The sequence below is a fragment of the Sceloporus undulatus genome, chromosome 4 (assembly GCF_019175285.1).
Source record: "Sceloporus undulatus isolate JIND9_A2432 ecotype Alabama chromosome 4, SceUnd_v1.1, whole genome shotgun sequence".
NCBI classification, from domain to species: Eukaryota; Metazoa; Chordata; class Lepidosauria; order Squamata; family Phrynosomatidae; genus Sceloporus; species Sceloporus undulatus.
In genome coordinates this window covers 126,781,759-126,807,597 of record NC_056525.1, presented here as the reverse complement: position 1 = coordinate 126,807,597, position 25,839 = coordinate 126,781,759, and the positions used below count along the sequence as shown (strand labels likewise).

The 25,839-nt window shown below is 42.3% G+C and overlaps 3 protein-coding genes across 6 annotated transcripts in view; 2 read left to right on the top strand and 1 right to left on the bottom strand.

Annotated features, from left to right (window-relative positions):
• The window catches only part of RABGAP1L (RAB GTPase activating protein 1 like), a 177,737-nt gene extending 174,026 nt beyond the window's left edge, over nucleotides 1-3,711 (top strand). For all 4 annotated transcript variants that reach the window (XM_042466392.1, XM_042466395.1, XM_042466400.1 and 1 more), the window contains one exon: nucleotides 2,123-3,711. In XM_042466392.1, the coding sequence (XP_042322326.1) occupies nucleotides 2,123-2,278 (156 nt within the window). In that variant the 3' untranslated portion in view covers nucleotides 2,279-3,711. The remainder of the gene's footprint in view (nucleotides 1-2,122) is intronic.
• Nucleotides 3,712-10,945: 7,234 nt separating this feature from the next.
• Nucleotides 10,946-21,960, top strand: LOC121929047 (calcyclin binding protein). The gene is made up of 6 exons (XM_042464367.1): nucleotides 10,946-11,139; nucleotides 15,891-16,086; nucleotides 18,440-18,536; nucleotides 19,597-19,696; nucleotides 20,568-20,662; nucleotides 21,634-21,960. The coding sequence occupies exons 1-6, from the start codon at nucleotides 11,131-11,133 to the stop codon at nucleotides 21,791-21,793; spliced, it is 657 nt and encodes a 218-aa protein (XP_042320301.1). The 5' UTR covers nucleotides 10,946-11,130; the 3' UTR covers nucleotides 21,794-21,960.
• A 168-nt stretch (nucleotides 21,961-22,128) lies between these two features.
• On the bottom strand, nucleotides 22,129-25,731 carry MRPS14 (mitochondrial ribosomal protein S14). Its single transcript, XM_042464368.1, has 2 exons — nucleotides 25,554-25,731; nucleotides 22,129-23,234 (listed from the first exon to the last, which is right to left on the bottom strand). The coding sequence occupies exons 1-2, from the start codon at nucleotides 25,656-25,658 to the stop codon at nucleotides 23,052-23,054; spliced, it is 288 nt and encodes a 95-aa protein (XP_042320302.1). The 5' UTR covers nucleotides 25,659-25,731; the 3' UTR covers nucleotides 22,129-23,051.
• Between the last annotated feature and the right edge of the window lie 108 nt (nucleotides 25,732-25,839).

Sequence of the window (25,839 nt, the reverse complement as noted above, 5' to 3'; positions counted from 1 at the left end):
ACGTACAAGATGGCGCCGGCCCTTCTACATGGCCGGCGCCATCTTTACGTACTGGACGCATAGCGTCCAGACGTGTCGCGGCGCTAATGACGTAGCGAATGCGCCCTTGGCGCTTCGCTACGTCATCCGTGCGCCGCAGAAAGAAGCTCCGAAATGGAGCTTCTTTTTTGCTCCGCGCGGTTTGGATGCTGCGGCTCCCTCGCGGAGCAAATGGCGCCGGCGGGGGAACGCCGCAAAGCGGCGGTTTGTATCCCGCCAATGCCAAGACAGATGCTGCAGTAGAATGCAAAGTATAAGGCTAGGGTGGAAGCAAACAAAATTCAGTAGCCTGCAACTATCTACAAGCTCCTACAGGTCTCAGTAGGTAAAGCCATCCAGATTATAAAGGACAATTCTCAGCAATCCTCTCAGTCTAAAAAACAGTACAGCTAGTTTAAATTTCATTCCACCTTTTTGAAACACCCCTCTGACACCAAATCTCTCTTTTGACTATTATACATCATGTCACCAATTCACTGTACCTATTCCATCACAAGTGAGGATGTTTCAAGCATGACCACAACATCTGGTGCACCATTACCAATGAGAGCTGACTGCTCACCATTCTTTGATTTAGCTGTGTGATAAGATTTTGAGATCTTCTAAGAGGCTTCAGGTGCATCGTCTTTCACAGCTTCTGGAGGAAGAAATTGCTACACTTCTCCAAAAATGTGCAATGCATTCTTCACTGTCAGTCCAGTTCACTTCTGAGCACTCCAATTCAGCTTAAACAGCACTTCATGTATTAATGAGAAGCATGGCATTTGTAGTGGTTTTCCTTCATACAAGGGGAACAACAAATCTTCCTCCGATCTGGAAGATTGGCTTTTGGTAGCATCCTCACATAGAAAGTTGACATTGGACCTCAGGTACACATTGCACTTGCTGGTGCATCTGAAATTATATGTGAATATCAAAAAGTCACAGTTTATATCCACTCAGAAACTCTTCTTCATAGATGAGGTCATAAGGACACAACAGATATGGTAATAACATCAGCACATTCCATGATACGCAAGGACATGGCTTCAGCTCAGTCAAGTTTAAATTTCTGGGACTGAAGGCTTCCACTACAGAAGTGGTGGAGCAGAGGGTCCCTTCACGGACAGTTGCCTTGTGCCAGTTATGTAAAACCTAGTAACGGAATTGCTAATCAGTATTTGGGCCATCTGTCCAGTACCCACTTGTTGTAGGGTTTACAAGGCTATGGAAACTGTGAGTTCTAATACGTTTATGTGACTAATGTGCTCACTAGAGAACAATGCCCTATTGATTGAGCCACAGTGGGTTCCCCAACTGATGCATCTGTACTGAGAGCATGAAGATTGCAGCCTCCCTTTCCAGACATAGGGACCATGTGTATAGTTTTAGTTAGAACAAAGCCTTCTACCCACAAATCCTATATGGGGAAATAGCATGAGTTCAAGGACTTTACAGCTGCTCTCCTCTGAAATGTGATGCAGCATTGCTACAATTTCTTCCCTGCTGTTCCTCAAAGTTTATATTGTGCAGCCATCTCAGCTTTTCATGAGCTCACCACATCTGCCTCTTCAGTGTTCAAGGAACCACTGGGTTCATGAAGGTCCTCTCTCATCTTTATCTACCAGTTCAAACATCTATGCCTCTTGGGTCTCTGCGCTACTTTCCATATTAATAGACAAGCTATGGACTTAGATGGCAGTAACCTGTGTTATGACAGCTGGTTAGTTGTCATGCAAGTGCATGACCTGCACAAAGTTCCCTCACAAAGATAAAGTTGTGCTTTCCCCGGATATCAGTTTCCTACGAAAAATGGTTTCAGCTGGGGCAAAATATGGTTCTTCCTGCTTTCTTTTCAAAACCTGAATATATATTTACACATCACGTTTTTTCTGGGTATTTGTATAGTGCTGTATATCTAGCACATTGTAGAAATCAACACATTTACCAATTTAGTGATGTACAAATAGATATAAATTATCTGTAAATGTGACTGTTAGTTGACAGTGGCTTCTAAGTGGTTAATACAATAATTTCACCAAAAATTACTCTGAAGTACAGTAGTTCTCAGATCTCTGTTTGATTGTTCTTTCTCTTTCCTTAGGAACTAGAACACCAGAGAGGTTCACTTATGAGTGAAATCCAAGCTGCCAAAAACTCTTGGTTTAGCAAAACCCTGAACTCAATCAAAACAGCTACTGGCACACAGCCACTACAGCAGCCTCCGCTGTCATCCTCTCCCAAAGAGGGCAGCACATAGTTCCAGTTGGATGCCAGGCACCAAGAGCACAATGGACTAAGCAGCTGAAGCCCCTTGAAGTTTCCTCCAGATCATCCATTCAGGGGTAGGGGAAAGGTTGGGGAGCAACCCCAGAAGCAAATTCCTTCAGTGTCTTTCATTAGTTCTTATGTGGCCCTTTTCAAAGGGAGGTTATTTAAAGGATCCTGTTTTATGTAGAATACTCTTTCCTGCTGCCTTGCCAAAAGCCACACCTCAGTACCTTCATATTTTACATGTTATTTTGTATGCTTAGATGTTTCAAATATAGGTAACAACTAATTCAGAACTTGTTCCATATGTTGCTAAAAATTATTCATAGTTTTTTAAAAACTTGCATAAGATACTTTTTTCTTTTCCTGTGAGACAGGGCAGAGTAAAGTAGTGAAGAAAAAGCACATCTGTCATAATGTCATGCAGTTTTCTGGTACAGTGCACCCTCCCCATACGCGGGGATCCATTCTGGACACACACACACCCCCCGCGTATGGGGAAAAACACATAAGCTCAAACCCCATTAGTTTCAATGGGGGAGCGTTTCTGCATCTGGTGTGGCGTGCATGCCATTCTTATGGCGGCTTAACCTTCTGAGTAAGGTTAAAGTTGCATATGGTGTGCCCGTACTGTATTTGAAAACATCTCAAAGGTTACAGCTGTCATTGCCCACTGCAAAAATGCACCTGTTGTTTTAAAGCCTGAGTCTTGAGCCACATCTACAGCATGTGGAACAACTGTAATTTGGTAAAGAGGAACTTGTCATAAAACTATGTCTCCTTCAATTCTGCTTTTAAGAATTCCATTCCATATATTACAACTAAGGGAGCGATCCCACTGCATCCCTCCCCCAGTCTTTTTTGTCAGTCAGCAGACTTGGACATACGTTCTTATGAGCAATCACCTTTGAAATTAATAGGGACTAGTGGAGGTGAGCCTGCCTGGTGAATTGTGCTCTTTCTGCTGTTGCACCATTTCCATTGATGTTAGCAGGGCTTGTGCAAGAGACAGGAGACATTCCTGGTAAAATGCTTAGATGGAAGGTGATCTCACCAATGATTGATAGGGCAAATTTTTCAGATGATTCCTGTGTCTGTTTGGAAATCATACTTGTTTTATAACTTTATAAAGTACAGAAAATCATTTGTTACATTTTTGAATTGAACATAAAATGTTTATAGAAATGCTTATTTCATTGAGAATTAAACTATTGCTTAAATTGATGGAAATATTTTTTTTATTATATGTAATGTGTATAATAACGTCTGACAGGTCAACATCACTACTGGATGAAAAGTTAATTGTGTATTTGGTTTTCCTGTTATGAACAGTGTTCCAAGGACTTTGTCCTACTGATTTTAATCCAAATGAATGCAATAGCCTATCAGTCAGTTCTGTATAATAAAGTTTAATGATGTTCATTTTGTGCTTCGTTGTCAGGCATATATTGCAAGTAAATTTTGCAACTACAATGCAACATTTTAATTGCCATGACAACTTAATAGTTCGTTGACATGGTTCCTCTCAGTATCAGGCACAGCTGCCATTTCTTCAAGGCAGAGTTCCAAAGAGAGACTGAATGACCAATTAATGAAATACTTAAGAATAACAACTTTCAGCACATTTAAACCTAAAATAGTTCAGTAGCATGAGAAAAGCCTGTTTAACCTTCATAAATTCAGTTCCCCAATCCTGTATCTTTGAAATGTGATGGACTGCAGCTCCCATATCCATGCTAATGGAAGATTATGAAAATAGTCTTCTAATACTGTACATCTGGAAAATAGGTTGGGGAAGGTTGGGTTAAAACTACTAGTAGTTTATCCCAGGTTTGATGTACTCTTGACAACTCGCCACCATGATAAGACAGGCTGTGACATTTCTCTATCAGCTGCAACATCAAAGGAGTTTTCTAGGCTAGCTCTTGTTCTTATACATTAGTACAATAATGAAGAGATAGGAGAGATAAACCACATCCCTGCCACCTTCCATCCAAGGCTGTACCCTTTATTAAGCAGTGAGGCCAATCTTTCAGGTTGTAGATGATGGGAACAGCAAAGCCCCTGACCATTTCCCTGTTTAAGGGCATGGGTATTATCCTATTTCCCTAACTTGCCTACTGCCTTTGGGATGGTGGAGGAACTATTCCATTGCCAGTCAGTGGAATGGGGGTGGGGGTGGTAATGCCATCTTGCCCTTGATCTCAAGGTTGTATCCACATCTGCAGTATGTGGATAAACAATAACACCCCATAGAATTTTTTAGTATAGATGTCATGGCCAGCCAAGAACAGCTCTTGGAGGATGAGGACGAGCCTCCTCCAGAGCAAGAGCTAATTGAGGCTACACCAGGTGATAATCCTGCTCTGCCAGGTCCCAGCTGTGATCTCCCAGACCCAGAGGAGGAGGCCCAACCAGGTCCTAGTGCTAGGGAGGTGCCTCCTGTGGTGCAACAGCCTAGTGGTGACTCTGGGGAGGAAGCTTGCCTGGATGTGCCTACTTACAAACAGAGGAGGGCTGAGAGTGCTTGCAGGCGCAGATCCAGGAGGATTGCAGAAAGGCAATTAGCCAACCAGCCTCAAGTGGCACGGGGGAGAGTTTCCCTTACTTAAGCTGTAGAGAGGCCTCCACTCAGTGCTAGAGTTTATTGCATGATCCTTTGGTGCGATTGCTGCTGGCACTGGCTCCTTGTATCTTGACTCCTTGTTGCTTTGACCTCGGAATGGACTGGATCCTTGTTATCTTCTGGCTGCTTTGACCCTGGACTGACTTGACTACTCTGACTCCCGGTATCCTGACTTCGGCTTGGCTTTTTGGACTGCTCTTACACAAGGTCTGTGTTCTGCTTCCACTTGCTGGGCTAAGCCATTCTTATCGGCCTGTGTCTGTGTGTGCTGGCCGCAGTCCAGGACAATAGACAACATATGAAGCATTTTGAAGTGCTATGCTAAATGCTTAATATTAGCTTATATTGTACTGAATCAAATTAATCTACCAACCTTTCTTCTAACCTTCAAAGTATTCTAAGTAATTCCATTTTAAGCCCCATTCCCACCACGGGTTCCCATCCCAACAAAAAAAAAAATGAGGGGAATCTGCAGATGGAAAATAGGTTGAGAGTTGGCTACAAGAAAGACCAGTGTTGAATGGCCGGTTAATATCTCCACCACCACCACCACAACTGGTTGTACTTGTGACCAGTTTCACAGCTCCAGAACCTTAATTCTTCTGACGAGAAAAATGGGAGGTGGATCACTTAATCTCCTGGCTAATGGAGTGCACCAAGAAATTCCATAAGAAAATGAGTATGTGCTTCATAGGCTATAGCAAAGCCTTTGACCTCACCAAAAATGGGACTACTACTCTACTTAGGACAAAAGGCTACTGTTAGAACACAATATGGAGAATCAGAATGGTTCCCAGTTAGAGTGTCAGGCAAGGCAGCATATTATCACCCTATTTGTACACAGAAAATAGAAAAAGAGCAGGTTTAGACTTAGAAGAAGGAGTGAAGTCAGGAAGAAGGAACACCATCAATCTAAGATATGTGGATGACACCATATTAATGGTGGAAACTATGGGCATGGACCAATTACTAAGGAAGGTCAAAGAAAAAAGTGGGGAGGCTTAGTGCTGAACACAAAGAAAATAATAGTGACCATGATAGGGTTGCCATAATTTGCTACTACCAAACTGGGACAAAACATAGAAAAAATAGGACAAAATGTAGAGCAAATGTAGGACAAAATATGCCTGGGAATGTAGGACATTCAAGAAAAATGGAGGACACAACCAGCTAGAAGCCAAAAACATTAAACAAACATAATACAGGGTCGACTCAGCCTTGCATCCTTCCATAGGTTGCTAAAACGAGTACCCAGCTTGTTGAGGCAATTGGCTTAGACACTGTGTACTACTTAGGGAGTGCTTAAGTGCACTGAGAACTGGTATAGAAATGTACTTGCTATTGCTATTACAGTCAAGAAATAAGAAAAAGACTAGGAATGGGAAGGGCAGTGATGAAAGAACTAGACAAGATCCTAAGTAGAGCTATGCAACTGAGCACTAAAGTTAGAATTGTCCAGTCCATTGCATTTCCTATTGCTGTGTATGGATGTGACAGCTGGACAGTGAAGAAAGTAGATTTTAAAAATTTAATTTGAGATGTGGTGCTGGAGAAGCATGCTGAGAATACCGTGGACGGCCAAAAAGATAAACAAATGGGTCCTTGAACAGATCAAGCCTGAAATCTCCCTGGAAGCCAAGAGACCAAATTGAGGCTGTCATACTTCAACCACATCGTGGGAAGGCATGACTCACTAGAAAAGACAATAATGCTGGGAAAGGTGGAGAACAGTAGAAAGAGAGGGAAGACTGCATGATAGATGGATAGACTTAATCAGGGAGGCCAGAGGCCTAAATCTACAAGACTGTAGAGCAGTGAGGGTTGGGGATGTAATATTCACAGGGTCAGCATGAGATGAGTTTGACTTAAGGGCAGCTTAAAAATACATAGCAAGGATGACAAAAAAACTGACAGACATCCAGGTTAACTCTGATGAACAGTGTGCGTATATGTATATGTCCCTTCAAGTTACTGATTCACAGATAAGTGGTATGGAAATGTACTTGCTATTCAAATCACCTGTCAATTTATGGCGATCCATGAGCTTCATAAGCTTTTCTTAGGCAAGGAATACTGTACTCAAAAGCGGTTTTGCCAGTTTCTTCATTTGAAATACAGCCTAAAGCACCTGGTATTCATTGGCGGTTTCCCACTCAAGTACTGATCAGAGCTGACACTGCTTAGCTTCCAAGATCAAATGGGATCTGGTGCCTTTACTGTACTTAAGCCTGAGGAATGGCTCAGTTACAGCTAGTTGAAATTTGGCCTCACTTATTAAGTACGTAACACTGGCCTCTATTGTCTATTGTCATGTGCTCTTTCTGATTAACCTCCAGCTGCACCACAGAACCATTTGTAATAGGGAAACAACACTGGACAGTAATTTTGCTACTAACCCAGCACTGACAGTTTTTTAAAAATGGCACTGTTCATACAAAATCTGGCAATAGTTAGAAATGGTTTCAATTTGGTTTTGTGTCCATAAGTGCCGACGACCAATCAGCTATGAGAAAGTCTTCCTTCCCTATAGTTTGTGGGAAAGTTTTCATGTATTGTCCTGTCAAAAGACAGAGATAGGAGACTTCCATTTTCAGATGACAAAATTATCAGTCCAATGGTGATGGTAGTGGGAAGCAGTGATCCATGCTAGCAAGTCAAAACCCATTTGTTCTGTTAGTTAACTCCCACATGTTGACCAGGCCACAAAAAACAAAGTGGATTAGACTGGACTGTGGATGTGCATCCTCAAATGATTAAATTGCCACTAAAATGGGAGACAGTTGCTCCAGTGTGGTAAAGGATGGGCCCATGGAATTGTTTTCCAGTTACCGAACAGTTACAAGACTGGTACATGGTTCAACAAAATACATACGTTGTTCCTATACAGTTAAGAGCAGATTAAACTCCCTTTTCTAACTTTCACCTGAATTTATGTTTCAGCCAACACTTGCTTGAGGGAGAAAGCACTAAAACACCTGCACAGAATCCAATAGAGCATGCATAAAAGGGGGGGGGGGAGGAAGAGTCTTATGGTACTTCTAAATTGAGGCTCCATGCATTAGAACCTGCTTCCTTGGATGCTTTTGCATATTAGCAATAGCAAGTAGATTTCTGTACCGCTTATCAGTGCACTTAAGCACTCCCTAAGCATTTTACAAAGTGTAAGCTAATTGCGCCCAACAATCTGGGTACTCATTTTAGCGACCTCCTCGGATGGATGCAAGCCTGAGTCGAGCTTGAGCCCTTCGCTGGTGTTGAACTCGCAACTTTATGGTTTGTGAGTGAGTGGCTGCAGTACAGGCATTTATCCACTGTGCTTTGGAGCCAAGATTTGAAGCTTATAAGGCTGACTTTTTGCTGCAATGTCGGGTATTTTGGGGTGAAATTCCTGGCTAGGCACAGACAGAAATGGATGAAGTGGCCAGTGAAATAATAATAATTAATAATAATAATAATAATAATAATATAGTTTATTTGTATTTCCTGCCTCTCCCTATGGATCAAGGCGGGCTGACAATTATAACAATAAAAATACAATTTCGTATAAAATACAGCATAAAATCATGACATCACATTAAAATCAGTATATCATCATCTAGTCCATTTAACATTCTCTTAGTGGGATGTCCCTTTATGTTTATTTACAGAAGATCTGGGGTGTAAGCCTGCCGGAAGAGATCCATCTTAATTGCTTTCCTAAAGGCTTCTAAGGTAGTACAGTAATAAGTCGGATCTCTTCTGGTAGGCTATTCCACAGTTTAGGGGCCATGACAGTAAATGCTTGGTGGGAAGTTGATATCAATCTGGTATTTGGATAACCAATAGATTCTTCCCAGATGTTCTGAGAGTGCGGGGCGGATTATGTAGGGAGAGGCGTTCCTTCAAGTAACTCAGGCCCAAGCCATGTAGGGCTTTAATGGTAATAACCAACACTTCGTACTGCACCTGGATGCTAATTGGTAGCCAGTGAAGAGATTTTAGTACAGGTGTAATATGATCAGACCTAAGGTGCTCCTATGGCCAATCTGGCTGCCACATTTTGCACCAACTGAAGCTTCTGAACTTGGTAGAGGTAGCCCCATGTAGAGCGCATTACAGAAATCAAGATGAGAGATTACCAGTGCAAGTACTACTGCTTCAAGGTCCTTTCGAATCCAGGTAGGAATGCAGTTGGCATATCAACTGAAGTTCATACCAGGCACTAGGCATCTACCTGAGATGATAACTGTAGAGATGATCCAGAAGTACCCCCAAACTGTGTACTTCATCCTTTAGGGGAAGTGTGACCCCGTCTAGGACAGGTTGACATATCTTCGTCCCTGGACTTGACGAACATATCTCTAGTACATCCATTTCCCCTGGATTCAATTTGAGTTTGTTTTCCCTCATCCAGCTCATTACTGACCCAAGGCAGGCATCCAGAGGAGAGATGGCATCCCTAGTCGCTGCATCAGACAGAGACACAGAGAAGTATACTTGGGTGTCATCAGTGTACTGATAACACCGTGTCATCTCTCCCAGTGTGTTCATGTAAATGTTAAACAGTGTGGGGGACAGGATGGCATCCTGAGGGACACCAGATGTCAGCTCTCTTTTAGCAGAGCAGCTGCCCCCCAGCTTCACCATCTGGAATCTACCCAAGAGGTAGGATCCGCACCACTGGAGCACAGTGCCCCCAATGCCTAACTCCCTCAGGCGTTCCAGAAGGATACCATGGTCAATGGTATCAAAAGCTGCTGAGATGTCCAAGAGCACTAACAGGTTCACACTTCCCCTGTCCATGCCCAGACGGAGGTCACTGACTAAGGCAACCATGGCCGTCTCAACTCCGTATCCCGTCCTGAAGCCGGTTTGAAATGGCTCCAGTGAACAAGCAAGAAAAGCAGAAGTGAAGTTCCCAAAGCAGCTAATGCAGCGGAAAGAAAGAACTGGGGAAAGAGCGGGAACACAAGGGGCTTATAAGGGATGGGCAGAGCTACCGCCAAAAAGTTGCAAAGTAAACTTTGCCCAGTGATTCTAGAAGTTTTCCGAGCAGCACTGCGCAGGCGCAGTACAACCTATTTGTATGAATTCACAGATGACCACTCGAAGAAATACTGTTACAGGTATGCAACCTCTCCTTATTTATACACACACTGTATGTATGTATGTATGTATGTGCATGTGTATATATATATATATATATATGTGTGTGTATTTATAAACATACATATATAAACATACACATTGTATATATATGCATATATGTGTGTGTATATATATATATGTGTGTGTGCGTGTGTATATATACACTGTATGTATATATAGATGTTTGTGTGTGTGTATATGTATATATATATATACATATACACTGTGTGTTATGTATATGTCTCTGTGTGTTTATATATATATATGTGTGTGTGTGTATTTATATATAAACATATACAAACATACACATTGTATATGCATATGTGTGTATATATACAATGTATGTGTGTGTGTATACACTGTAAGTATGTATATATAGATTTTGTGTGTGTGTGTGATATATATATTTATAGACACTGTATGTTTATGTATGTATGAGTGTGTGTGTATCTACACTGTGTGTGTGTGTGTGTGTAGCCATTCTAGGGTTTTGAGATTCCTAGCCCCTGCTGGGTCTGTATGGCTTGCATCCCATGCAGGAGAAAAGTGGCATAGGAATCCTGGGAATAAATAAACAAAGACACTGGCTGCAATAAAGTTTTTTATTCCCTTCCCATAAATCTATGCGTTTGTGATCAAGACCCCGCCGTTCTTTCGCAGAGTCACGTGACTCCGGATTATCTGTCTTTAAAAGCTTTGAGAACTGCCTGCTTAAAAGGAAAGCTTTTAAAAAAAACTGCCGCGACCCTTGAACCCGGAAGGAATCCGCGGCGCTGCGGCCTGTGTGGGCCTCTCCACTCGGAAAGCGCACCCGGAAGTTGCCCAGACGAGAGGCGCCTCTTCCATTACGTATCTCTGAAGCTTCCTGAAAGAGCGCAGCTCCCTATTGGCTAGGAGCGGAGGGCGATAGTGACGGAGGCGGCGGGGAAGGGAGAGAGAGGAGCAAAGCCCAGCGAGGACAGCTCAAGGGGCGGGGCCTGGGCATGCTCCTCCCACCAGGCAGCAGCAGCAGGCAGGAACCCTCTCCAGGCCCCGCCCACCGCCTCGCGCCACTCTGCTGCTCCTAGGATCTAATATCAGCCCTCATAATGGAGGAGGTGAGGAGAGGGGCGGTTGGGCCCCCGGGAGCCTCAGTGCGCATGCGTGGCCCGTGGGAGGCGGAGGGTTGAGGAGAGGAGAGGGCTATGGCGACTGTCTTTATCTGAGAGGCCTTTGTGGGGTGAATAAGGCCAGGTGGGAAACCGGGCTTCTGCCATCAACGGAAGAGGAAGTTGGGTTTGGTAGCCTCCAGGGCTGCAGGAACAACCCAGTTCGACGCCCCTTTCATGGGTTTTAATATGTTCTCTCTAGGAATCTCCAGGTCCTCCGCCAGTGCAACTCTGTGATCAACAGCCTCGGCCAGACATTGACCATAGAGTTGCGCTGGAGGAGCTACAATTGCCTAGTGGAGGGCTCTCTAGGAATCTCTGGGTCCTCCAGTGGAACTCTATGGTCAACCTTAACCAAAAGTGGCGCTGAAGGGCCTAGAGATTCCTAGAGAGAACAGCCCACTAGGCATTTGTAGCTCCCCAGTGCAGCTCTATGGCCATTGTCTGGCAGATATTGACCACAGAGTTGCACTGGAGGACCTAGAGATTCCTAGAGAGGCGTCCTCTCAGGTTAAAAACCTGGTGCTTTTGTTATTTGCGGTTTCCCCACATTCGTGGGGGTCCTCTGCCCCCGACCAAAGGTGAATGTGGGGGACAAGTCTAATAAGTGCAGAGGGGGAACATTTTTGGAGACCTCAGTTTTCATATGGATACTGAGCAGTAGTAGCTCTATGTGCCATTAATGCTAACTCTAAAACTATGGGCCCTATACAGACAGCCAAAATAAAGCTGCTTTGAGTCACTTTGGAGGTATGGTGTTTCAATGATGCATGTGTCCTAAGAGTCTGGAAACTGCACCAGAGCTGCACTCTAGTCCTTAGGACTGGAGCATGGCTTTGGTGCGGCTTCTGGACTCTTAGGATGCATGTATCATTGAAACACCATACCTCCAAAGTGACTCAAAGCAGCTTTATTTTGGCTGTCTGTAACAGGCCTATGTGTTCTATTGTACTTTGCTACATGGCCAACACAGCTATCTCTGAATATGTTTTGTGGATGTAAGATAACTCATTTTAGCTGCATCGGGGGAAACCTAAAGAGAGGGCCAATGGAATGGGACTTGGCTATTTGAGGTTTCTACCTCCAACAGTGACCAAAATAAATTATTGACGATACCTCCAACAAAAGTAAATTTCACATGTTTTACCAAAAGAGCACGTAATAAATGTTTCCTCATGCAAGAACATGGAAGGCTTCATTAGAAATCCAGTGCTCTCTGCCTAACAAGGGAACTTGTAGCTTCATCAAGGATGGAGGCAACTTGCATCTCGAGAGAAGCGTTCTTTTTTTGTCTTAGTAGTGGAACTTAAACATTATTTGTTTCTTGGAGTACCTACAAGGCCAGGAGGAGAAGAGGCCCGTCTGCATGGATTTCCTTCCAGAACCATCTGAACTGAGAACAGCCACATCTTGACAAAATTCAGGCTTGAGACTAACATTGCCATAAGCCCCCCCCCCCCAAACTCCTGTCTGGTTTTAACACCTTGCCTGATGAAGCAGCCAATGGAGCTTTGAAAACTAGCAACATGTATATTGTGTATTTTGGTTGGCCCAATGAAGGTATCACTGTGACGTTGTTGTACCTTGCTATATGGCTAGCACGGCTACTCTGGATATGTTTTATGTGCCATTGCAAACACTAATTGGTCCCTATGAATTTAGTTCTAAAATACCAATATGGCAGTCTTGTTTTTGAGGAGTGTAGAAAGAAATAGTTTGGTTTCGTTTATTAAAAAAGCTGTTTAGAGAATAGGCTGCAGCCGCATGTCGATTCTGAGGTTCTCTTTGGGGATGTCACCTCTAAGATTTAATAATAAGGCATGACTGGCTTAATATATATTACGTCATCAAGACAAGAAAGAGGTGCAGATTTTTACTCTTTCAGTGCATGTTTGTTTTTGACCCATCAAACTGCATTTGTTTGCAAACAAAACAGCCTTTAGCAGCGTGGTGCTTTTCTGGATTCTCCTTTAAATAAAAAGCATCACTTTGAGAAAAGGGGCTTTAATCACTTTTGTGGGTCACGTGGTAATGAATTCTCATCCAGAACAGATGCTTTGGACTACAGGTAACACAGTCTTTTACTATTGGCTGTGTGGTCTGGCACTCTGGGAGTTGAAGTCCAAAATATCCGAAGGGCCAGAGTTTCCCCACTGCTCTCTTTGAAAGGAGCATGCAACCATCTGCATTGAAACAGTATTTGCATTATAATTTTGTGCATTCATATGGCTCAATAGCTGGTGCGGTTTGCTGACATCTGGTTTGTTGCGATGTGCAAATCTGTCTCTGCTTATAATGCATTGCTGATTAAGCAGTAACATTGTTGCTTTGCACAATTTGAACACATATGCCAAGATCCTGCATCATCAGTATAAATATGATAATGAACTTCTGTCATGCTCTGCATGAAAACTTATCTTTCAAGCTCAAATAAAGTTTTTCTAAGCCACTAGAGATCAGGGCTGTGGGAAATGATATCTCCTGTGGTGTCCTTTCTCAACTAACATCTTACTGCTGGAAGGGGTTGGGCATATCATCCTTCAGCACCCTACTTGCCATTACTCCACAAATTCTTTGGTTGGTTTGGCTTTTCAGATGGGCCTCTGGGTGGTATTAGTGGTCATGACAATGGTGGCATGGTTCTAAATGTGAACTGCAATATTTGCTGCTGCTGCTGCTGCTGCTGTTGTAGTTAGCTATCTTCAAGTCAATTTTTGACTCATGGTGCCCCATGAATGAGACACCGCCACACCTCCAAGCCCCTCTGTCCTCAACTGCTCTGCTCAGGTCTTGCAGGCTCAGGGCCATGATCTCTTGAGTCTATCCATCTAGTATGTGGTCTTCCCTCTTTCTACTGCCTCCACCTTTCCTAGCATCATCGTCTTTTCTAATGAGTTGTGCTTTCACATGATGTAACTGAAGTTTGACAGCCTCAATATAATTATCTTGGCTTCCAGAGAGCATTTCAGCTTGATCTTTTCTAGGACCCCTGACTTTTTGTCCCTCTATGGTATCCTCAGCACTCTTCTCTAGCACCAGATCTCAAAAAGGTTGTCCGCTTTCTTCACTATCCAGTTCACACACATCCATACATGGCTAAGGGAAATATGATGGCTTGGATGATCCTAACCTTGGTGTTCAGTTTTAAATGTTTGCTGTGTCTTAAGTCTGGCTTTAATCCATATGGTGTAGTGGTTTGTGTATTGGACTAGAGCTCCAAGAAACCAGATTTTGGCCTGTTACAGACTACCAAAATAAAGCTGCTTCGGGTCTCTTAGGAGGTATGCTATTTAAATGATGCATGGGTCCTAAGAGTCTGGAGGTTGCGCCAAAGCCACACTCCATTCCTAAGCACTGGAGTGCAGTGTTGGTGCAGCTTCTGGATTCTTAGGACCCATGCATCATTTAAATAGCATACCTCCAAAGAGACCCGAAGCAGCCTTATTTTGGCAGTCTGTAACAGGCCTTTGACTCCTCACTCTGCCACAAAAATCCACTGGGTGAGTCACAACCTCAGAGGAAGGCATGGGTAAATTTCCTCTGAACAAATCTTGCCAAGAAAACCCCATGTTAGATACACCTTAGAGTTGCCATAAGTCAGAAATGACTTGAAAGCACATGAGAAATGGCTTATGACATTGACATCATAAATAGGGACCAGATCGCAGCCAGTCTGTAGAAACAAAATTGGATAAGGGCAGTAAATTGCTTCTTTCACACCCAAGATTGGGAAAATTAAAGTTGTAATTATTTTCTGAATAAACTGTACTTCTAGTATACAAAACAAGATAATGTTATGCCAAATTAAGTTATATATGTTGTGTTTTACATGTCCAAAGTAACAAAGTGACTTTCAGTGTGTAAAGGGTGCTAACGTTACACCCCCACCCCAATTTTTCTGAATTTTCCAATTTTTTTTCCTTTTAAAAATGGGAATCCCCTGCCACCAGTTTAAAATGTCCAGACGTTCTACATTTCTGCATGACAGAGGGACGGGTGGCTTTTGCAAGAGCCCACTTGCTGAAAGCTTTTGCAATCCAGCTTGAAGGCCGTATGGTTGCCAGCTGCCCTCCCTAATGCAGAGAGAGAAATTATCAGCTCTTCTCTTGACCGCCTTAGCTGAATGAAATCTAGCATCTGGACATATCCTGTAAATTGAATACATTTTTATTTGTGTTCTTTACTGCCCTGGAATCAGTTGCTGATATGATTTATACAGGTGAGTCACAGTTTATGCCAGGGTTGTGTTCCTGGACTCATAATGTAAATTGAGACATAAATGAGTGGCATACTTCTGTAGGGAATCATTGGAGACTAGAGAGATGTGTTCTGGCAACAGAAGTAGGTGCAAAGTTAGCAATTTTACTCACCTCACCAGCAGTTTTAGAGAAACCCTTTCCTCCCAGCTAATAAAACAGCAGTTGCTCAGCCCCACCCCACCTAAGCAAGGAGGAAAAAAAAAAGATTCTAGTTTCTTCCTCCATGTTCAACTTCTAAGCAGGCAAACTCCTTCCAGCAGTGCCAGGATTACAGGTGCTTTCTTCCTGTATGCACTGTAGATGAGATTTTTATTTATTTCTGGAGAAAGGTAAGTGCAGTGTTGTAAATTGGGGAAACACAAATTGATATTTACATGTACTTTTTATGATACAAACAGATCAGTATTTAATGAGGTTGTATGCCCACTGTATTCCATGCAGCTACAGAAAGATTTGGAAGAGGTGAAAGAGCTTTTGAAAAAGGCATCACGAAAGAGACTCCATGATGTTTTGCTGGCAGAAAAGAGTAAGATAGAGCGAGAAATCAAGAACCAGCCACCAGTTAAACCAAAAACAGAGGCATCTGAAGAAGAAAAGCCATCACTCACAGGATACACAGTCAAAATCAATAATTATGGTAGGAGAGATTCCCATATGCTCTTTATATTGATGCAGAATGTCATAGCCATCAGTTCCCAATACATTGCTTACATCTTATTTTATTGTTACCTTTCAAGGAAAATGCTGCTTCTGATGGTTAGCATTTTTTTAAAATCCATGAATCACACTTAATTTATGAAAAGGTAAAATTGGTGTGCAGAAGAGAAGGCCATAATATTGGCTCGTAACAGACGTGCCTATAGTGTGTATTAGGGTTAGGAAGGAGTGTATTAGGGTTACGAAGGGGCGTCACTTCCTGAAGCCCCTAACCCTAGTACGGACTGGGTCTGTACAAAATGGCAGCGCCTGTTCCACACGGGGGCTGCCATTGCTACGTCACGACCGTGCCGCCTCCAAACGGGGTGGTGCGGAAGCAACGTACTGGGGCTGCACAAGGGCACCTGGGGCGTCCTTTCCGCAGCCCCAGAAGGAGCTCCATTTCAGAGCTCCTTCCACCTTTGCGTTGCTGGTCGCAGCCTTTACATGGCTGCGCCAGCGACGAAGAGCAGAAAGGGGCCAAGCGGCCCCTTTCTCTTCCTCCCTGCCGCCGCCGGGTGTACTTGGGGCTTGAAGTCCCAAGGACACCCCTTTCCAGGCCGCGGGGAAGCGGCTTTTTGCCGCTTCCCCGCAGCCTGGAAAGCGGCGGATCAGGGCCAGAGAGGCTGCCGTTGTGGCAGCTCTGAGGCCCCGATCTGGCGGGGAAAGGGCCAGATACAGGCTGCCCCAAATGGGCGGTCTGTAACGCGCCATTATTAATAAAATATTGTATTCCTATGTCATTCACAAGGTTATTGTGTATGGCGGGGTACAGACAGCAGAAAAGGGGCGGTCCGCAGCCACCCCTTTTCTTGTTGGGTTGGAGGCAGGGCAGCCTCACTGGCAGCCCCTGCAGCTCCAACCCAGCACTTTTCCAGGCTGTGGGAAAGCTTCTCTGTGGCCTGGAAAGGGGTTGTCCATGGGGCTTCATGCCCCATGGACACCCCGACAGGCGCAGCCAGAAGAGAAAGGGGCCATTCGGCCTCTTTGTCCCTGGCTTCATTCCTATGGCAATCTAGTTGCTGTGGGAACGAGGCACCCTCCCAGAAGGAGCTCCGTTTTGGAGCTCCTCGCACCACAAATAGGGTGTCCTAAGCACCCTCCAGTGGTGCAGTGACATCAGGCGTGCACCAGTCCATTTGGATGTCGTGCACACGTGACGACATTGTTGCGTGCTGCATATGGACGGCACCATGCCAAGATGGCACCCTCCATACATAGTAGGGCTGGGGAGTGTGCGGTTGCTGTGCGCTCCCCAGCCCGACTGTTGGCCCCAGCACGGCGCTTTCGTGCTGTCTGTACTAGGCCTATATTTGAGATGCCAGTGAAATTACCAAAAGTTCTAGTAGCTGTAGTAGAGCTTCCACATTGGCTCTCTGAGTAGCAAAAGCAAAATAGCTTTTAAAAGCAAAATTAAACAAATAACATACCACATTTATTTAAGTCTGTATGTAAGTCAGGTTGCAGAAATCAATACAGAACTTTGATTTAAAGTTCATACAGCCCTCATTATGAATTAACATTACCCTGTTGATACTTCAATTGATTTTTATGGTTCTTCTATTGAAGCTTAAGTAGCTGTTGAAATAGTTTAGGAATAGTTCATGATTATCTGCAAATCCAGAATAAATGGAGGTGAGAACTGGTATTCCTATGGTTGTACCATGAAGGAATTATCATATCTAAGGTTGAGAGAGGAAGCAAATTTGTAAGACCACTGAAGTGGGGTGCAAGAGCAGGAGTAGGTCTTTTAGTGAACACTAGAACTACTTTCCTTTCCCAGAAACAAGTTTGTTATATTGGATTAAGTGGGGATGCTGCATGAGACATGTGTGTGGCACTTACTCTCGTTGTAATAGACCAATGATTCCCAAACTTTGGTTTTCCAGGTGTTTTGGACTTCAGCTCCCAGAAGCCCCAGCCAGCTTGGCCAACAGCCAGGGATATTGGAAAGTGAAGTCCAAAACATCTGGAGGACCAAAGTTTGGGAATCACTATAAATAGACCTTAATTTATTATGTGATATCTGGGCTGGCCCTCAGACATACATTAATAGTTGCCATATTCAGACAGTCAAATGCAGTTATGTGAAATTAGTGTGGTTTCTACCCTGCATTCTGCTCAGCAGTTCATTGCTTTTCATACTTCTGAAAATGATTTTAAATGTATTTGTGACCATGGTGGGATTTTTATAGCTTGCATGTAGATTGGAAAGGAACCCCCAATTTTCTTCACCCAGAGAGTACCTTTAGGATTCGTGTATGTAACATATGGCTTTCTTTTAATCACTATAGCTTGGGATCAGTCAGACAAGTTTGTGAAAATCTACATCACTTTAAGTGGAGTTCAGGATCTTCCAGCAGAAAACGTGCATGTGCAGTTCACAGAAAGGTGGGTGCTAAACATCACAAAGAACAGATCTGACATTCCTAATAATGTTTTTATTCATTGATTTCTTTTCACTCATACTCATGAGATTATGTTTCAGAAGCTTATGAAAACCTCAATTTTTCCCATTCTGATATTTGTATATGTGGAGAATATCAATTTACAAGGTCATCATGGTCACAAGATTTGGCTTGGCTTATTAGCCAAGTCATTACATTAATTGTCACTGACCCTTCTATTCTTCACGTCTGATAACATGTGCAGAGAAGTGCTGGGGCAGGGGGAGTCCTCTGGCTGAAGTTCAGAAGGGTAATGATCCCTATTTCTCCATGGCAGTGAGACAAAAGAGAAGTGGATTCCATCTTACAGGCCATGTTATGCAACTCCTGCAACTGGAGTCTCTGTCAAAAGTGTAGTGGGAGGTGTGGACGTCCTGCTTTCCATGGGAGGAAAAAAAAACTGATTTCAGTCACCCCATGGCGTGCATGCTCCTGTGGCGTGCACACCTATATTCAAGCCAATAGGGCTTGAATATATTTGAAACTCCATTTTCACGAGGGGGTCCAGAATGGATCCCCTGCGAAAAAGGAGGGGTGACTGTATTTCACTGCTCCAAGAATTTTACAGGAGCAGCTGTGGTATATTGCTAGTACTTTCTGCAGAAGCAACACCACTAGCTTTATCAAATCCTGGTTGTTATCTTGTTCCTGGGGTGGATACTATTGATTACTAGTAAAGACCACAGGATACAAATAGAACTTGGATTTATTCTGATTCTGCTCTTCAACTCCATAGTAAATCCCTTTGGTAATGTGGGAATGGAAAACCCTGGGAAAATAATTTTAATACATCCATAATTAGCTGACATTATCTCAAATAAAATGATTGGGCTTTCTAGGTAATGTGAAGTACTTTTCAGTATTTTTCCAAAAGGTTTGCTTTTTCCAGTGGAATGAACTGGATTTTATATCTTAATTAGGTTTCCCTCTCATTTCATGTCACTTTTTTGTGTTTTGTAGGGGATTTTAACAGTGCATTCATGCCCCCCACCCTTTTCTTTCAGGTCATTTGATCTACTGGTAAAGAATTTAAACAACAAGAATTACACCATGACATTCAACAACCTTCTGAAACCCATCTCTGTGGAAAGCAGCTCATGGAAGGTTGGTGCATCTCATCCAGTGAATGCTAGCAACAGCGGAGGGTTGCTATGATTTTAACATTTTTGTTTCCTTTATATATTTCTCCTGGTAAAAACACATTAGGCTCTTACTGAAACAGAGGGTGACCTCTCTCTAAAAGCCTCTTACAGAAACATTCGTTTTCTCATTTCAGTAAAGACAACAAACAAAAAAGGGGTAATAATGGGCCATGATTCTTACTGAAGTGATAAACCATTTGAGACTGCTGGGTCTCATTGGCTTAGGTGTTTCCCTCGCAACAGAAAGATTACTCCAGGAAAACAGGCATGTCAGGGAAAATGGGCCTACCCTCATTCACATCACTTAGGTTCTTAGATTTTCACAGGCATTGTTGGATTGGAGAGGGATAGGAGGGTTCCTGCTTCCTGGGTGCAGAAAAATAACATACATTTGTCAGTAACTGCTAGAACTTGTTGATGCTTTCATGTTTCAAACATTGTTTGATGCAGAGATGATCCTTAGGATGTCTGTATTGTAACCTTGCTTTTCACTAATTAATACCACCTGTGAACGTTCCAAAAACAGAAACGTATGTTTACATACAGAGCACGTGTTCTGTACTGAGTATTAGCAGTTGAAATAAATGTTTTAGTAGAAGTAAAGCCAAAATGCATTTTTAAAAAACTGAAAGCACTGTATTCCATTTCAAGGCATTAATAACCACTGCACATAAATCCCTTGCCCTCCCTTTGATATACTCTACTTCTTTCAACACCTTTAAAAAATAAAGGTATTCTGAGTCTTTCAAATGTAATACAGTAGACATCTATTGTAATTCCCTCATATCTCACTTGTTTGAAAACTTGTACTGCTGCTTTCCTTCTCTTTAAAGGTCAAAACAGATATGGTCTTGATATTATGTAAGAAGAAGAAAGAGGAAAAATGGGAGTGCTTAACACAGGTTGAAAAAGAGACTAAAGAGAAAGAGTAAGTGTATCTTCACTTTGTTACTTCACAAAATGGCTAGAAACATGAAACCTTGCTAACTCAGTATTCAACTAGAATTGTATAAAATGCTTGGAGGCTAGTCAGGCTTTTGTTGTCTTGCTAAGTTTAGCGATCTAGAAACTACATAATTTCTACTTGTAATATTGCAGAACTATTTTTACTGCTAGTTTTATGCCCCTGAATGATGCAAAAGCTGGTAGCATTTATTGCTGCATGTGAGGAGTAGAGTGCTATCTAAACTTAAGACTGTGCTGAATTCTAGATGGTAAGAAACTTGTTGTGTTCTGAGATCATTAGCTTCCCAAAACCTGTAAAAAATACATGGTTTTCAGTAATGCTAACTTTTTGTTCTTTGTGTGGCATTGATTTTTGAAGCTGTCAAATGTTTTTAGAAGTGTTGGCAAGACTGTCTCAAAGGACTTATGCACATCTGAAAAAATTAAGTTCTCTCTAAGCATTTTTGGGTACTCCAGTGGGATTCTGTGGTATGCTTCTGGTGAAGTTGACAATAGAGGTGCATTGGAAGACCTAGAAATGCCCAAAGGTGTTCTCTCTAGGAATCTCTAGTTCCTCCACTGTGACTCTGTGGTCAGCTTCCACCAGAAGTCATTCAATAGGGTTTCATGCTTCCACACAGTTCAGGAATGTATCCCCTGCGAATTGTACTGTACAGTAGGCGGCTGTCCATAGTGGCTGTCTAGCTGTTTTTGGTTTGGAGCATCTGCCGCTAGCCTCACTCCGCATAAGTCAGAGGCAACAAGTACATGCAGCCATGCAGATGCATGCGCATCACTGTCCATAGACTTACTTATATGAACTTGAGATCCCACAATATTTCGTATTGGCATATATTTCAATGGAGGGCCAACTTGTTTGTTTTTAAATCATGTGAAGCATGCCAAACTGAGGGTATAACCAGTTATAATTTTCTGTGAATATCTCTGCTTTAGGAAAGCTTCCTATGACACATCGGACCCTAGTGAGGGATTGATGAACCTTCTCAAAAAGATGTATGCAGAGGGAGATGATGAAATGAAGAGATCAATTAACAAAGCCTGGGTTGAGAGCAGAGAGAAGCAAGCAAGAGAAGAACTACCAATGGATATCTGAACAAGAAAAAGTTAAAAGACAAGGCTAGCCATCATAATGTGCATTTTTCTCTTTTGATGCAATGGAATGAAAGTGTTGTGTTTACAAAACCATCTTCAAAACAAAGACTTTTAAGTTCTACATTTCAGGTTGGAGATGTGGAAATAAAACATGCTATTAATATGTCATTGTTATTCTTAAGGCTTTGGTTCTTGGTGTTTTTGAGAAACAGCCAATAATAAGTTAAATTAGCTTGAATGCATGTGCATATTGTGTGAAATTGATGTCAACTTGAGTTCATTACAGGAAAAGGTAGCATATATATGTAAATGATAAATAAAAAGCTGAAGCAGAAGAAAGTTTCAACTCAGACTTGTTGACAGAAAAAAATACATTTAAGGACAACTTTGAGTTGCAGTGTTAGACCAAGCAAGCCAAAACACTGCTTATCAGATTCTTCAGCCACTGAAGCTTCTTGACTAGATGACATTCAAATACAAGGGTATGCAGTCCCATCACCCCTAACTATTGGCTATGCAAACTAGAGCATTTGGCAGACCAACCTACCCCATTAAGCATATGACTTAAACTCCTGCTGAAATGGATAATTACATTGAATAATGGTTTTGCAAAGAGTGAAACAGATCATTCTTATTCTGATGTAGCGTGGTGATATAGCATGGGAATGCTCGCAGGCTGAATAAAATGTGAGTATCCCTGCCATAGTCAAAAATTATACTCCCCTTAACCAAGAACCCTGCATTTTAGGGCTTGTAGTTGAACACTGCTGCTTCTTTGGTCTTTTACTGAAAAAATCATTAGCAAAGTCCCTGCTATACTTAACCCCTTATTTCTAATCACTGTTCTTGTACTGTGCTCTATGACATGTGAGTGCTAGCTCCTTCTGTTGCCCTTTGAATAACCTAATCAGAAAGATGTAGTAACTAGAGTTATCTGAATATTCTGTATGAGCTAGTTTGATTACATGTGGTGTTCCTTTTTCAGGTTTGTTACAGCACATTGCCCTGAAATACATACATCTAATTTACATCCTGACATTTAAACACAGACAAATTTGAAATTTATTTTTGGGTCACTTTTATGATATAACTGTGGTTTGACAAGTCTTGACAAAATTGAACAAGTCCATTTCGGTATAGCAGTTATACACCATGGTGTAGTTGTCATTTCCTTCTCTTTGTATGCTGCAAACTAGAGATTGTGGGAGTTCAAATGGAACTTAGTTTTGTCTTCTTTGAAGAAAAGGCTTGTTTGTAGCTCACCACATCGCTCTTTGTACTCCAGAGAGCTGGCCATGGTCAGCCAGATGACGGAAGACAATTCTGCTGAGCCGCCATCGCCACACCACACCTCGTGGACGGGATGTCATAACGCATCTATTGCGTATCCTCACAGGGCAGCTGTCACGGGGCAAGGCAGCAATCTCTTTATCTGCAACTTCCTGGGAGAAAAAAATATATTAAATGACAATGTGGAATTATTATACATACAGTGTCTGAATAGCTGGATCTCTTTAACACCACAGCAAAGAAATATGATGCAAAGTTACTAGCAAAAATGAGTTTTCTGTTCCTCAGCACACAAGTTTGAGTTGAATCCACTATAGGTTAAAAGTGAGTGAGGTACTTTTTATCCAAAACTGGTATTGTTCATTGTGGTCTTCAAAAAGTTTCTGTTCTAGTAAGATTCTGGAATTTCACACAATTCCAGACTGCCTGTATTACATGGCCTTTTAGGATAGCCTAACCCCACACAAGAACTAAAGCACTCCTTCTCAATGAAAGAGAGCAGACTACAAGCTAAATATGAGTCAAGAGTGTGATGAGGCAGCCAAAACTCAATGCAATTCTAGGCTGCATTGACAGGAATATAGTGTCCAGATCAAAGGAAGTAATAGTGCTACTGCATTCTGCTTTGGTCAGTTCTCGATGGAATACCATGCCCAGTTTTGGTCATCACTGTTCAAAAACAGATTCATATCTCTGTACTGATTCACAACCGATTCAGAATCAGTTCAGTGTTCCCACTACATTTATAGCAATTGAATCTCTCCCTCCCATTTTAATACTGCTGCCATTCACATTTGCCACCATATCAATTTAAAATGGAGACGTCTCAATTTCTGGGAATGATACAGTGTGATCTGAATCGATTCCATAGTGTGGTCACACTATTGAAGATGCAGATCTTTAAAAATGAACAGCTAAGGGGTCTGGTGCCAAATGCACCGGATTAAGCAGGCTTTTTGGCTGCTCCCACCCAAAATGCACTGAGTGCAGTTGGGGTGAGTGTGAACTTCACCAAAATAAACTGGTTCCACACCATTTTTTTCCATAGTGTGAATGGGGCCCAGGATGACCAGAGGTCTGGAAACAAAGCCTTATGAGGAACTGAGAGTGTTTAGGCTGGAGTCTTTCCCAGGAGGTAATGTGACAGCCTTACTTAAATTTCTGAGGGCTGACCTATAAGAACATAAAGCAGGCTATTTTACTGCTCCAGAAACTAGAGTATGACTAGAATATGGATTTAAATTAAAGAAAAAGATTCCACTTCAATGCTAGGAAGAACTTACTGACTTGTAAAAACAGTTCAGCAATGGAATGGACTGCCTCAGAGGATGGACTCTCCATTGGAGATCTTTTAACAAAAGGTGGGTGGCTTTCCCTCAAGAATGTTTTATTCCTGCATGGAGGGTTGGATTAGACTGCCCTTCCAATTCTGTTCTTATGAAAAGGGCCTGCTGTGAAACAACATGGACTCTCAGAGCAAAATATAAAATAAGATTCCCAGGCAACTGGTAGGTTTCCACCAATCCACAATGCTGAATCCATTTAATACCTACACCATTTTTACACCTACCTGGATATATCCATATGGGCTACATTGCAGATTGTTGCTTACTCAAAAATCTTTTTGTCAGCTATATTGTACTGCCCAGTCTATGGAATTAATAGTCCACTAGAACACTATATTCCACACAGATTCTGGAAAAACTTAAGTTAAAAGATGCAAGATTTATTATTATTATTATTATTATTATTATTATTATTATTATTATTATTATTATTATTTCTGTGTTGGGTACACTTTTATGTTGCTCTATCTGTTTTTTGCAGGTAAAATAGCAATCACTATACTATTTCCTTCAAAGCCCAAAACAACGGTGTGGTTGCTTAGGTTTTGTGAACATTGAAAACTGGGTAAATGGAATATATATGTAGTTTGTACTGGAAAATTAATAATGGAATAAAGAGATGTTAATCGAGTGGAATACTAATTCCTGTTTAACTATTGGAATGCAGTTTCTTGCAACCTGTAATATACACTCATTCCTTCATATGTGCGGCTTTGATATTTGCGGCTTTGATTATTCACAGATTTGATTAATATGTTCCCTCTAGGCATATCTAAGTCCTCCAGTGCAACTCTATGGTCAACGTTAGCTAAAAGTTGCCCTGAAAGACCTTGAGATTCCTAGGGAGAAGACTCCACTGGGCATTTGTATCTCCTCCATTGCAGTTCTGTGGGCAGTGTCTGTCGACCGCAGAGTTGCAGTGGAGGACCTAGAGATTCCTAGAGAGGTGTCCTCTCAGATAAGAACATGGTGTTGTTTGTTATTTGCTGGTTTGTCCATATTCACGGGGGTCTTGTATCCCTAACGCTAGCGAATAAGGAGGGACAAGTATAGTTTTATTACTGGAGGCAGAGGGAATAGCTCCACTCCTGGCATTTAGAATACCTTGAGCAGAGCCCTTCTTACCTGCAGTTCTTTAGGCAAAATCTTGTTTTTCCGAAGGGCGTTCAGCCTCAGCCTCTGGTCTGCGTATTCAAAGGCCATTTTCCTTCGCTTCACGTCGCGGAGCATCCGCCAGTCCACATAGTAACTCCTTACTTGAGCAAAGCAGGGCAGGGAAAACACCTGTTAGAACAGAACAAGTTTAGGGTGCAAGTTTGGCACAGCTTGGTTCAAGAAACCCAGGGTCCTCCAGACATTCATTCAGGCAGTTTTCATTCTTAAAAACCCATTTTGTTGTGTACCTTCAAGT

What these genes read in the sequence shown, in the direction of transcription:
- LOC121929047 (XM_042464367.1), top strand. An exon ending in CATGTGCAGTTCACAGAAAG is followed by an intron (nt 18,537 to 19,596) that starts GTGGGTGCTAAA and finishes CTTTTCTTTCAG; the next exon opens with GTCATTTGATCTACTGGTAA. An exon ending in AAAGAGACTAAAGAGAAAGA is followed by an intron (nt 20,663 to 21,633) that starts GTAAGTGTATCT and finishes TCTCTGCTTTAG; the next exon opens with GAAAGCTTCCTATGACACAT.
- MRPS14 (XM_042464368.1), bottom strand. Translation starts at nt 25,658, where the DNA reads ATGCTCCGCGACGTGAAGCGAAGGAAAATGGCCTTTGAATACGCAGAC. An exon ending in TTTTGCCTAAAGAACTGCAG is followed by an intron (nt 23,235 to 25,553) that starts GTAAGAAGGGCT and finishes TTTTTCTCCCAG; the next exon opens with GAAGTTGCAGATAAAGAGAT.